The sequence below is a fragment of the Cetorhinus maximus genome, chromosome 26, assembly GCF_964194155.1.
Source record: "Cetorhinus maximus chromosome 26, sCetMax3.hap1.1, whole genome shotgun sequence".
Lineage (NCBI taxonomy): Eukaryota > Metazoa > Chordata > Chondrichthyes > Lamniformes > Cetorhinidae > Cetorhinus > Cetorhinus maximus.
Genome location: NC_135904.1, coordinates 15,195,397 through 15,210,062, shown reverse-complemented (window position 1 = coordinate 15,210,062; position 14,666 = coordinate 15,195,397). Strand labels below are relative to the sequence as shown.

General features: G+C 44.2%; 1 protein-coding gene across 1 annotated transcript in view; it reads right to left on the bottom strand.

Moving 5' to 3' along the window:
- slc30a4 (solute carrier family 30 member 4) overlaps nt 1-11,313 on the bottom strand; it is a 32,339-nt gene extending 21,026 nt beyond the window's left edge. The window contains exons 1-3 of the mRNA XM_078530209.1: nt 11,225-11,313; nt 9,993-10,519; nt 8,580-8,726 (exon numbers count right to left, since the gene is read on the bottom strand). Coding sequence (XP_078386335.1) covers nt 8,580-8,726; nt 9,993-10,485 — 640 coding nt within the window. The 5' untranslated portion in view covers nt 10,486-10,519; nt 11,225-11,313. The remainder of the gene's footprint in view (nt 1-8,579; nt 8,727-9,992; nt 10,520-11,224) is intronic.
- Nucleotides 11,314-14,666: the final 3,353 nt, after the last annotated feature.

Sequence of the window (14,666 nt, the reverse complement as noted above, 5' to 3'; positions counted from 1 at the left end):
AATATTCATTGAATAATATAGCACAAAAGGAGGCCATTCAGCCCATTGTACCTGTGCTGGATCTTTGAAAAAAACAAACTATTTCCAAAAACAACTCAATTCTTTACATTGATAAAAGATAAACCTTGAAGATGCAGGAGCTTTTGTGAACAGAAGTTTACAAAACCATGTCTAGTCATGAGGTTGTTATGAATGAGGGAAGCACTTCAATTCATTGTAACTCATCTTTCCATAAAGATCCTGGAACCCCCCCCCCAGCCGATTGCTGCAGCTAACGTTATCTGAAACGATTGCAGGGTTTCTCTGTATGGAACCAACTCCCAGATGGAGCAATGTGCTGACCTCTCTATGAATTATGCTCCTGATGAGTTCTAAATTTACTTTTATTAATTGGAAGGGGAGACTGATGTCTTCCTGCTGTCGTGGCATAGTGCCAGCAGTGGGCAACTCAGCAGCTTGGCCACCCTCAGATGCCAATTGAGCCACTAAAAGGTTCAATTAAAGGCTATGTCCCATCGCTGCATAAGGGCCACTGCTGCTTGGGGCAACTGCCAGGAGAACCTTGGTGACCTCCGAGCGGGTTCCCAAGGGTGGAGCCCTCTTTATGGTCACACCATGACCCACAGAGCGGCTCCTGGATGTATTGGATTGGCTGCCTCCACATGCACCATGATGCCCCCATCCCCCCACCCCACCCCGACTTGGCTTCCCCACAAAAACCTACTTGCTCTTTGAGGGCGTCTTGCCTGTGTGCCCTCATCCTGGACTTGCAGCCTCAACCACGAACACTGCCATGATGGCGCCACTGAGCTGTTGGCCTCAAAAATGCCACCCCAGGATCCTGCTGCCCGCTGCAGTGGGGTCAGCTCCAGGACTTCAGCTTCCCTGGAAAAATTCAGACCCTTGGCATGTGAATTTTAAAATTGAAGCATTGCTGGACCAGGCAGCAAGCACAGGGAAAGTAGGCAGTGAAAGCAAGGATGAGGGTTTCAACAACAGATGGGCAGAGATGGGTAATGCTACGGCAATATAAGTGGGTGGTCTCAGTGTCCCCTTGTCCTATTCTTGCACTTTAATTTAAAGTAAGATTCCAGATTTTTCTTTGGATCACCTCTCAGACTCCTCCTTTTCAGCTTAAAGAAATGTAGAGGAACAAATTTGCAAGGAAATTACAGGTAGGTGCATCATTTTAGAATAGTTATAATGGGGGACCTTAATTATCTAAATATAGACTGAGATGGGAGTAGTGTAAAGGGGAGAGAGGGACAAGCGATCCTAGAGTGTGTTCAGGAGAATTTTCTACAACAGTATGTTTCCAGTCCAGTGAGAAAGAAGGCACTGCTAGACCTGGTTCTCAGCAATGAGGTGGGCCAAGTGGGTCAAGTGTCAGTAGGAGAACTTTTAGCAAACAGTGATCATTGTATCATAAGGATTAAGTTGGACTTTAAAAAGGACAAGAAACAATCCAGAGTAAGGATAATCAACTGGGGGAAAGGCAACTTCAATGTGGTAAGAATGGTTCTGGCCCAGATGACAGAATTGTTACAATGCAGAAGGAGACCATTCTTTTTTTTAAAATTCATCCACGGGATGTGGGTTTCGCTGGCTGGGCCAGCATTTATTACCCATCCTTAATTGACCTTGAGAAGGTGGTGGTGAACCGCCTTCTTGAACCGCTGCAGTCCATGTGGTGTAGGTACACCCACAGTGCTGTTAGGGAGGGAGTTCCAGGGTTTTGACCCAGCGACAGTGAAGGAACAGCGATATATTTCCAAGTCAGGATGGTGAGTGGCTTGGAGGGGAACTTCCAGGTGGTGTTGTTCCCATCTATCTGCTGCCCTTGTCCTTCTAGATGGTAGTGGTCATGGGTTTGGAAGGTGCTGCCTAAGGAGGCTTGGTGAGTTCCTGCAGTGCATCTTGTAGATGGTGCACACACACTGCTGCTGCTGTGCTCCTCCTCAGTGGTGGAGTTGGGAGAGAATGTTTGAGGAAGGGGTGTCAATCAAGCGGGCTGTTTTGTCCTGGATGGTGTCAAGCTTTTCGAGTGTTGTCGGAGCTGCACTAATCTGAGCAAGTGGAGAGTATTCCATCACACTCTTGACTTGTGCCTTGTAGATGGGGGACAGACTTTGGAGACTCAGAAGGTGAGTTACTCTCTGCAGAGTTCCCAGCCTCTGACCTGCTCTTGTAGCCACAGTATTTATTTGGCTGGTCCAGTGCAGATTCTGGTCAATGGTAACCCCCAGGCTGATAGTGGAGGATTTAGCAATGGTAATGCCATTGAATGTCAAGGGTGTCATGAAAGTATAATCATTTTCATAATATTATTGTGATTTATTGTATGCGTGAAAGAGCGCACTCCCAGCTGAGGGAATCCCCTCGCCCACACAGGGAGCGCACAGTGCTTCCTGGCGGGCGCCATGCTGGGCGGGCCTTAATTGGCCCGCCCACATAAAGTGGCGGCGCCCCCCCCCAACCGGAGTCGCCGGTCGGAGACCCGCCCACCCACACACACTCCCGCACTTCCCCCCCAATGTAAATGGGGTTTACATTAAAGAGAGAGAAACATGAGTAAAGGAAATGAGGTCATATGTAAGAAGAAGGAATTCTAAGATCTAACAAGTGTGAAAAGCCTCCAGCCTCAAGGTATCAAGTTGCTGTCTACAGGAACTGAAGCTAAGAAAACTCAGTGTACAGGGTATTGTGTGTTTTTCCTGGGTCTGTTGAAATGTATTTGTTTTATTGTTGCCTTAATGGAGGTGTAACTGGGAGTCAGGTTAATTAGGGGAGCTAGGAGTTATCATAATAGTAATTTGCAGACCTATGTACGTGCATAAAATCATTTCTTTTATTAATAAATGTTTAATGTAGTTTTGTAAAAACCTCTAAGAGCTGGTGGGCTTATTACTACCGAATTCAAGGCATGTATCTTGAAATAAAAATACGAATTGCAAAAATAGTTGTGGCAGATGTTTCAAGCTTCCCTCGGTTTTGAGCAGCTTAACATTTGCTATCTGCTCTGCCATAACAAGGAGCAATAGTTAGATTCTATTGTGCTGGAGATGGTCATTGCCCGGCACTTGTGTGGCCCAAGTGTTTCTTGCCACTTGTCAGCCCAAGCCTGGATATTGTCCAGGTCTTGCTGCATTTGGACATGGACTCCTTCAGTAACTGAGGAGTCACAAATGGTACTGAACATTGTGCGATCATCAACGAACATCCCCACTTCTGACCTTACAATTATGATGAAGCAGCTGAAGATAGTTGGGCCGAGGGCACTACCCTGAGGATCTCCTGCAGTGATGTCTTGGAGCTGAGATGACTGACCTCCAACAACCACAACAATCTTCCTTTATGCTAGGTATGGATCCAACCAGTGGAGAGTTTTCCCCTGATTCCCATTGACTCCAGTTTTGCTAGGGATCCTTGATGCCACACTTGGTCAAATGCTGCCTTGATGTCAAGGGCAGTAACCCTCACCTCACCTCAGGAGTTCAGCTCTTTTGTCCATGTTTGAATCAAGGCTGTAATGAGGTCAGAAGCTGAGTGACCCTGGCGGAACCCAAACTGAGCGACAGTGAGCAGGTTATTGCTAAGCAAGTGCCGCTTGATAGCACTGTTGATGACCCCTTCCGTCACTTTACTGATGATCGAGAGTGGACTGATGGGACGGTAATTGGCCGGGTTGGATTTATCCTGCTTTTTGTGTACAGGACATACCTGGGCAATATTCCACATTTGGCCCATCATGTCTACACCAGCTCTCTGAATGAGCAATTCCCTTAAAGCCATTCTCCCTGTAACCCTGCACACATTCTTCCTTTTCAGATAACACTTCACTTGAACCTGCCTCCACCACACTCTCAGGCAGTACATTGCAAACCTTAACCTTACACCTGAGTGGAACAGTTTTTTCTCATGTCATTTTTGCTTCTTTTGCCAATTATTTTAAATCTGTTCCCTCTCATTCTCAGTCCCTTCATGAGTGGGAACAGCTTCTCCCTATCTACTCCGTCCAGACCCCTCAGGATCTTGAACACCTCTATCAAATCTCCTCTCAGCCTTCTCTTCTCCAAGGAAAACAGACCCAACTTCTCCGATCTATCTTCATAACTGAAGTTCCTCACCCCTGGGGCCATTTTCGTGAATCTTTTCTGCACCCTCTCCAATGTCTTCACGTCCTTCCTAAAGTGCAGCACCCAGATCTGGATGCAATACTCAAGCTGAGGCTGAACCGGTGTCTTATAAAAGTTTAACATAACCTCCTTGCTCTTGCACTCCATGCCCCTATTAATAAAGCCCAGTATATTGTATCCTTTATTAACCGCTCTCAACCTGTCCTGCCACCTTCACTGATTTATGCACATATACACCAAGGTCCCTCTGCTCCTACACCCCCTTCAGAATAGTACCCTTTATTTTATATTGTCTCTCCATGTTCCTCAAAGGTCATTCCATAATTCTTCTTTGTCCCATGTTCTTCCTCCATTCATTTCTCTCTGTGCTCAGTTTCTAGCTATTATACTCACAACGAAGGAACAATCCAAAAGTGAAAGCTTCCCATTTTGTACCATGCCATATTCTGAACAGCTAGCCCACTAAACAGTGCTGGTCCAGTCACCCTCTGCTTCTGTTTAACGAGGCAAATTCACGCAATATAACACACAATATAACAACAGACACAGCTTTATCACCTGGAAAAGAAACTTGAAATCCAAGCAAAATATTTCAACCTGAGGGAATGTTCCTTGTTTAAAGAAACAAAAATAACACTGTCAATTACTGTCCAGTAATAATACTCTGCAGCCAACACAGCCATCACTCCTCAAACACACTCACATATTACTCCCTCTACTCCACAACTATCAGATGCTCTTTCAGTCACTCCTGCCCTTTAACACCCATCCTCCAGCTTTCACAGAATCACAGAACCTTAATGGCACAGGAGGCCATTCAGCCCATCATGTCTGCACTCCAAATGAGCATTATGACTTAGTGCCATTGCCCTGCCTTTTCCCCTTACCTTTGCACATTGCTTCTATTCAAATAATCATATAATGCCCTTTTGAATGCCTCGATTGAACCTGCCTCTACCACACTTCCAGGCATTCCAGACCCAAACCACTCGTTGTGTGAAAAAGAAAAGTTTTTTTCTCACGTCACATTTGCTTCTTTTGCAAATCACTTTAAAGCTGTGTCCTCTTGTTATTTATCATTTTGAGTTGGAACAGCTTCTCCCTAAATACTCTGTCCAGCCCCCTCATGATTTTGAACATCTCTATCAAATCTCCTCTTAGCCACTTTCTCTCCAAGGAGAACAGTCCCAACCTCTCCAATCTATCGTTGTAACTGAAGTTTCTCATCCCTGGAACCATTCTTGTAAACCTCTTCTGCACTCTCCAATGTGTTCACATCCGTCCTATAATGTGGTGCCCCGAATTGTATACACTATTCCAGCTGAGGTCTAACAAGTGTCTTATATAAATTCAGCATAACCGACCTGCTCTTGTACTCTATACCACTATTAATAAAGCCCAGGATACTATATACTTTATTAACTGCTCTCTCCACCTGTCCTGCCACCTTCAATGATCAATGCACATATACACCCAGGTCTTTCTGCTCCTGTACCCCCTTCAAAATTTCACTCCTTATTTTATATTGCCTGTCCATGTTCTTCCTACCAAAATGCATCACCTCACACTTCTCCGCATTGAACTTCATCTGCCACCTATCTGCCCACTCCACCAACTTGTCTATGTTTTCTTGAAATTCCACACCATCCTCCTCACAATTCACGACATTCCCAAGCTTCGTATCATTCGCTAACTTTGAAATTGACCCTGCACACCAAGATCTAGATCATTAATATATATCAGGAAAAACAAGGGTCCCAATACCGACCCCTGGGGAACTCCACTACAAACCTTCCTCCAGCCCAAAAAATAGCATTGACCATTACTCTCTACTCCCTATTTTTCAGCCAATTTGGTATCCACGTTGCTACTGTCCCTTTTATTCCATGAGCAATAACTTTTCTCACAAGTCAGTTGTGTGGCACTGTATCAAATGCCTTTTCAAAGTCCATGTACAGCTCATCAACAGCATTACCCTCATTGACCTTTTTTCTAATCTCTTCAAAAAACTCCAAGTTAGTTAAACACGAGTTCCCCTTTAGAAATCCATGCTGGCTCTTCCTTATCAACCCATATTTTTCCATGTGACGACTAATTCTATCCCGAATAATTGTTTCTAGAATTTTGCCCACCACTGAAGTTAAACTGACTGGTCTACAATTGCTGGGCTTATCCTTACAACCTTTTTGAACAAGGGCATAATGTTTGCAATTCCCCGGTCCTCTAGTACTCCCACTGAGTCTAGGGAACACTGAAAGGTTCTGGCCAGTTTCCCTGCAATTTCTACTCTCAGTTCCGTCAATATCTTGGATGCATCTCATCCGGTCCCGGTGCCTTGTCAACTTTAAGTACCAACAGTCTATTCAACACTTCCTCCTGATCAATTTTGAATCCTTCTAGTGACAGAGTTTCCTCGTCTGTCACCAAGCATCTATCTCCTTGGTAAAGAAGGATGCAAAGTATTCATTTAGTACCTCAGCCATGGACCCTTCATCCATGTGTAAATTCCCTTTTAGGTCCCTTACCGCCCTTTTACTATTTATATGCTTATAGAAGACTTTGGGATTCCCCTTTATGTTGGCTGCCAGTCTTTTCTCATAATCCCTCTTCAATTCTCTAATATGCTTTTTCACCTCTCCTCTGAACCTTCTGTATTCCTCTTGGTTCTCAATTATATTTTCTGACACCTGTCATAAGCACACTTTTTCTTCTTTATCTTGATTTCAATCTCATTTTTCATCCAAGGGGCTCTGGATTTGTTTGCCCGACCTTTCCCTTTCGATTGAATATACCTTGACTGTGCTCAAACCAATTCTTTTTTGAAGGTAGCCCATTGTTCAGCTACAGTTTTTTTCCACCAATCTTTCATTCCAGTCTATCTGGCCCAGCTCTGTTCTTACCCCCTTTCGTCCTTTTCTATCATCATCCTAAAACATACAATACAGTGATCACTGTCTCCTAAATGTTCCCCCACTGACACTTGATCTACTTGGCCCACCTCATTTCCAAGAACCAGTCCAACAGTGCATCTTTTCTTGTTGGATTGGACACATACTGCTGTAAAAAATTCTCCTGAACACAATCTAGGAACTTTTGCCCCTCTCCCCCCTTTACACAACCATTGTCCCAGTCTACATTCGGGTAATTAAAGTCACCCATTATAACGACTCTATAATGCCTGCATCTCTCTGTAATTTCCCTGCAGATTTGTTCTTTTACGTCCTTCTCACTAGTTGGCGGTCTATAGGCTACACCGAGCAATGGAATTGCACCCTTTTTGTTCCTTAGCTCTAACCAAATTGATTCTGTCCTTGAACCCTCTGGGACATCCTCTTTCTCCAGCACTACAATTCTCTCCTTAACCAATACCGCCACCCCTCCTCCTTTCCTTCCTTTCCTATCTTTCCTGAACACCTTGCACCCGGGAATATTTAACACCCAGTTCTGCCCTTCCTTGAGGCAGGTCTCTGTTATCGCCACAACATCATATTTCCACATGGTAATCTGCGTCTGTAACTCCCCAATCTTATTTACTATACTCTGTGCATTTACATACATGCACAGTAACCCCAATTTAGATTTTGTTACTTTCTCCCTCACCCTGACTTTACCTATTAACTTACTATTCTCTATACTAAAGCTGTCTGTCCCTCCCAGTGTTTTGTGCACCCTGGTATTCCTCTCTAATATTTTCTTTTGGTTCCCACACCCCTAGTTTAAAGCCCTCCCAACAGCACTAGCAAAACGACCCGCAAAGAACTCAGTCCCAGCTCTGTTCAGGTGCAACCTGTCCAGCTTGTACAGGTGCCATCTCCCCCAGAGCCAGTTCCAGTGTCCCAGGAATCTAAAGCCCTCCCTCCTGCACCATCTTGCCAGCCACGCATTCATCTGCCTTATCCTCCTATTTCTGTACTCACTGGGAGTAAACTGGAGATTACTACGTTAGAGGTCCTGCTTGTTAATTTTCTACCTAGCTCCCTAAATTCTAAATGCAGGACCACATCCCCCTTCCTACCCAATCCATTGGTCCCAATGTGGACCATGACCTCTGGCTGGTCACCCTCCCCCAGAAAAAGCCTCCTGAAATTTTCTCTCTTCAACTGGCTTTTGGGCCAGTGGCTGGTTTGTTTCTGGTGCCACGTAAATGCTGTGAGATATCTTTCTGTAAGTGAGGAGTACTGCAGTAATGCTGACACTGCTGCTCCTTTGAAACACCAGGAGATCGATCGCTGTCTGCTGGGCTAAATGTCAGAGTGCCCACCATCCATCAAACTAAATTAGGAAATACACTCGTTGATCCTTCAAAGCCAAAAAACAGAAGGTGGTCACCCATCTAACCCACCAAAACTTTTTATGGACTAAAACCTGTAAAAAAAAACCCTAAACAAAGTGAACACAGTAAAGCAATGCCTTCTTAATAAAGGACAGATTCTGCTCACATACCAAAGCGATGCCATCCAAAGGTAAACCTGCTGCTGGGAGGTTTCCCAGAAAGGTAAAGTGCAACCAAGGAAGCAACAATCCCAAGGACATCAGCCAGCATGTGAACTGCATCAGTCATAATTGCCAGGCTGTTGGAGATGCATCCTCCTATACAGTATATCAAAGAAAGAATCATTTAGACAGAGTGAATACAGACTATGTACCAATCTAGCAGTATAGGTATCAACTGGAAGCTTGAATCGCCTGTAATCTGTGTCTCATCTCCACAGTTAGACCACAGCAGAATCAACAGGTGAGGGGCATTTGGGTTAAATTTCTCTTCTTCACAAATACTGGAACAGTCTTTCCCTGCCTTTCCCATACGTGTGACTCCAGATGACAGGCATGATCACCCTCCATGGGAACACATTTGATGATGTTAACTCAGCTTTAGCACCAGGTGCTGTTGGAAATGGTAAGTGAAATTGTACTTTAGACCCTTAAAAAGAGAAGATTAACAATTTTATGTTACTGTGGATTCAGCAAGAAATGATCTGTCGTTGACAATATTGTACAGACGGTTCACAATTTCCAAGTAAAATCCCAAAGAGAAAAGCGGATTTTTCAATTCATGAAATTTGAATTGATAATTATAGTTCCAATAATTAAATGTCAAAGTTTACTTAGTACATCTTATTTCGCAACAATAAGTTGATGCAACATAACCTATTCAGTTCTTAGAACACAATCAAAATGAAATGGCAATGTCACAGATGAAAATCAATTAAAACTGGGCAAAAGCAGTTCAATTCACCTCCAGCCCAGCCCCAACTCCATCCCACTGCTCTCACTTAGCTGAAATAAATAATGCAGATCCTGAACCTTGATCTAAATTACCTGTGCCCAAATCTCAACCCCATCACTGAAACTTCCCATCCTCTCCCGACAGAAATGTCAAGTCACCAACCCACTGCCCTCCCTGTCCCTCTGCCCTACACAGTCTTAACCCCCAGCGCCCCCATGTTACGGAAAATTCAAAATCCTCGTAGCAATCTCCATCTCTTCACTCTATTCCTGAGACTGTCTTCTAGTTTCCATTCTGATTTTCTAACCAACCTCCCTGACATTCTCCCTCACTGGTAGAAAAACTGTCACCTATCTCGGCTTTCTGTACTGGAATTCTCTTCCCATTGTCACAACCTCTGTCCCCAAAACGCACCCTACCCCCTTCCACTCCTGCTCAGCTCCCACTAGCCTCTCCCTATCTAGGAACTATTATTACCTTATTAAAAAGGGCAATTGCATCAAGGGATCTCACCCCAGGGAGGGACACCTCAGAAGATTGGAAAAGGAATAAAACAGTGATAAACATCCCTCAAAAGTTAAGTTAGCATAAATGGTCCACATACTTTAAAAAATCTGTTTCAAACCTACCCACTAGTTCCCCGATAGTAAACAGAGTGTAGAGTGTAACTGCAATCCAGAGTTTTCTTTTTACTCTCCTTTTCCTGACCAATTCTGAATTCTGAATGCAACTATTGCACTTCTTCTCGTTGCCCCCTGTGTCTGCCTGAGGTTCCTCCCGGACCCCCAGAATTTGCTCCTTGTATCCCGGCTGAAGGTTGATGCTGTCAACGTTGCTCCCGTTACAAACCACACTGGGGATGACAGCCAATTCATCCTGGGTGGCTATTCGCAGTCTGTTGGCATCGCTGAATGTCGGCAACTCCTCCTCATCCTCCGGGAAATGGAGGGTGACGGTGTCAGCCGTCAGGTCTATGGAGGAGACATTGTCTCTCTGCAGGAATGATTTCAAATCTCCCCACAAGGACCGGGCCATGCTGCTGAGTCCAGGCTCCAAGTTGGACTCTGCTTCTCTCCAGTTTGTGTAGTTCTCAATCTCTGTCCCGAGGGCATTAACAATCATTAACCCAACATCTTCACAAAAAGCACGGATGATCCTACAACAGACAGACACACGTTAGCTGGATCATTGCCCCCACACCCCGGGTTAGTCCAGGAACACAAAGTCCTGGATCATGTTCACATTTCACGGGCCGGTTCCCCCGATCCACAGGGAGCGGCATCAGCGACTCCGAGAACTGCTCAACATTCACCACATTTCAGCAGAGCAGAGACGGCAGATCGGCAACAGCAGGCAGCATAAACTATTCAATCACCGGACCCAGACCCAGACACAAACTCAGACCCAGATCCAGGTCCAGACCCAGACACAAACCCAGGCCCAGACACAAACCCAGACCCAAATCCAGGTCCAGACTCAGACACAAACCCAGACACAGACACAGACACAAACCCAGACCCAGACCCAGACACAGACACAGATCCAGATCCAGACACAGACCCAGACACAGACCCAGATCCGGATCCAGACACAAACCCAGACCCAGACACAGACCCAGACACAGACACAGACCCAGACACAAACCCAGACCCAGATCCAGACCCAGACACAAACCCAGACCCAGACCCAGACACAAACCCAGACCCAGATCCAGACCCAAGCACAGACCCAGACCCAGACACAAACCCAGACCCAGATCCAGACCCAGACACAGACCCAGACCCAGACCCAGACCCAGACCCAGACCCAGACACAAACCCGGACCGCTCTTTCCCTGTTTCAGGCGCGAACTTCCTCTCACCCCCTAAAACGGGCGATCGCCTGGATTGGGCCCGAGCGGATTCTCAGCTCCAGAGACAAAACTGCTAACAGCTGGAGTGGTTAACAGCCAATCACAGCTCAGCAAGTCTATGGTTGGCTTACAAATAGCCAATCACAGCTCAGCTACTGAATGACCGGTACAGAATCAGCCAGTCACAGCGCAGGTACTGAATGATTGGTTTGTGAGCCAGCCATTCATAGCTCAGGAACAATATTTTGACATTTCTATTGACAATTTAAGGTGATTTGGGCATTTTGTTTTTTGGAGTAAAAACCTTTTAAAAAGAAACTTTGTATTTATATAGCACCGCCTCCGGACACCTCAAAGCGTTTTACAGTCGAGAAAATTCTTCTTTTGACAATGGTTCAAACACCAATAGGATTCACATCTATCACACTTCCCAAAATCCTGGTCCAATTAATAATTAATATTAATTTCAATGTATGACTGATATGCAGAGACAAAATCAAAATACGGTAAATGTTGAGAATCTAATATAAAAGCAGAAAATGCTGGTAACTCTCAGCAGATCAGGCGATATCTGAAGCTTTGGCCTGAATTTTCGCACAGACTCTCCACCTTGGTGAAAGTGCAGTCAGAGGCCTGAATCTGGAAGTCTTGCGCCCCCCCCAAGACCCAGCCTCTGCTATTTTCACAGGGGTTGGGGGATGGGGGCAAATAACAAATTGCACATCCATAGCTCACCTGCCCATTTAAATCAGCAGCAGCCTCCACTCATGTGATTTTGGGGAGGTAGGTGTCTGAAAGCCAAAGTTTACAGATTAGACCTGGTAGAAACAGGTCTGAACCTTGCAGATTCATTTGGATAGCCAGGATACCCCATTAGAGAGGTAAGATACCCCTTTGGTTATGGCCCCGGGACACCTTTGGGAGAGGTATGGCACCCTTTGGTACTTCTAATCCTGCCTGCCCACCCCCCCCCCCCCCCCCCCCCCCCCACCACCCCCCACCACCACCACCACCAAAAATGAAAATCTGATCTTCTGGGCTTCTTTTTGCCGGGTTGAGTTGGTGGAGCTGGAAATGCCCATCTCTATGCTCCTGACCCGGGAGTGAAAATCAGGGCTTGTGTTTCTCTCTCCACAGACGCTGTCTGACCTGCTGAGTATTTCCAATATTTTCTGCTTTTATTTAAAGATCTCCCTTCACCAAAATATCCCTCAAATGGATTAGAATGTACAAAGTCTTAGTTAATAAAAACATAACAGCCCTGGTCCATTTTGGGACTGCTTCACTTGAGGGGTACATTTAGCTCAACTGTCTGTGTGCAATCCTACAGGAGATCAACTCAGATCTATAATATATCAACGTCTTCCCTATGTGCACATCTTTTGACAACCTCTTACACTGTAAATTTCTAATAGGGAGTTCCCATTGTAAATGTACTATGTTACACAGTAATTACATCCTCCCCATTGTGCAGGTACTGCACTGGGTTGCCCTAAGGTCATCCACCCAACTCCAAAATAATTTAACAAAAGGGATCACAAACCAGCAAGAGCCAAATCAACTGAATCGTATCTGTGAGTCCTAAATACCATACATGAGCCTAAACTAATGCCTCCACCTGACTCCATGTGTAGTGTCATAGGAGATTAATTAGTATTTGAAAAAAATTGCATTTTATGGCCACATGCTGTAAATGCAACATGTCATTCTTGTAATACAATCCCTGTAAACATTTGTTGCTAACACCTGTATTATAAAATACTGTATTTTCTGGCTCGCAGTGTCAATGCCAAGGGAAATCTGCATCATAGCATCATGAAATCATACAATGTTTACACTGCAGAGGAGGCCATTCAGCCCATCTTGCCCATACCAGCTCTCAAGCGCAACTCAGCTAATCCCACAACCCCATCCTTTCTCCATAGCTCTGCCAACTTTTTTCTCTTCAGGCACTTATCCCTTTTTGAAGCTCCAATTGAATGTCCCTTCCACACTCTCAGGCAGTTGTTATAGACTGTGATGGGAAGAGTGCGCAGACATGTTTAAGTTCATTTGGCTCTTGGTTGTTTGTGATGTTATGACACGGCAGATGATGTGTGCCAGGCAGATCAAATCCACAAGGGAAACTTGATCACGCGGTCACAATGATTTTGCAACTTGTATTTTATTTCGAGATGCATGCCCTGAATTCAGAAGTAATAAGTCTACCACGACTTTGGAGATTTTTAGAAAGCTAAATTAAACATTAATTAACAAAAGAAAAGATTTCAAGCACATACATAGGTTTACAAATTACTACGATAAAAACTCCCAAAACCCGTAATTAATCTGGCTTCCAGTTAAACCCCCATTAAGGTGGCAGTAAAATTAAATAGATTTTAAACAGATCCAGGCAAATCACGACGATACCCTGGACAGTAGAATTCAAAGTGGCTATTCCCAGCTTCAGTTTCTGTAGACAGCAGCTTAATGCACTAACACTTCAGTGTTAAAAGAGGCTTTTCACACAGGTGGTAGATCTTACAATTCCTTCCCTGACACATAGCCTCAATCCTTTATACATGGTTCTCCCTTTTAATGCAAATTCCAATGTTCCTATATGTCTTTGGAACTTTACTTTTCTCATAATATAAATCATTGCATTGTGCTAATTATCAGTAAACTTTGGGAAAAATAAACACACTGTTGGCCTAGCTTCTCTGACTAGGTGTAACATCCTACAATCTCTTTGAAATTCAAACAACCCTGATTTATCTAAAAATGTAAATTCTCCATACCTCATATTCTAAAACTTCAGCCATGTTTACATATTTAACATTTCAAACATAGCTTCTTTTGATGAGTTAAAGCCTCCAGACCAGCTATCTCCAATCTAATAAATCCCACACACAGAGAAACTATCCAAACCCCGCTATTAACCTGCTTTTACAATAACGCACAATAATGTGAGAATTTTTATACTTTTGTGACAGTAATCCCTTTTTTAATTCTAGCCCCACTTCTCCACAGGTTGTAACAATAGTTTAAATGTTTAATTTACCCACAAAACTGGCCAATTGTTTACCCTTTGATACTGTTATTCCCAGTATTAAAAAAAACTCTAACCAGGCTCCTTTCAGTTTACACCAAGAAATAATTGATCTATTATAAAACTAACTTATTTTTAAAAACAAGTTAATAAACTAGTTAACATGAGTTTTGATTTCGAAGTTTAATGATTTCCCCCTTTACAGTCGCACAAACCCCCATATACACACACACACACACACACACAAAACAAACACAGTTCCCTGAAGAGGCTGGAGGATGGGAATGTTTGTTTTGAAAGGATAAAATTTGAAGAGATCTCAACGCTGTTGATCAAACAAAATTCTGGTCACAATAGGTCTGGAAGTTCCTTCAGATGGATTTTTTTGGTGAAACTGTCCTTGATGACTCTTACTTCTCACAA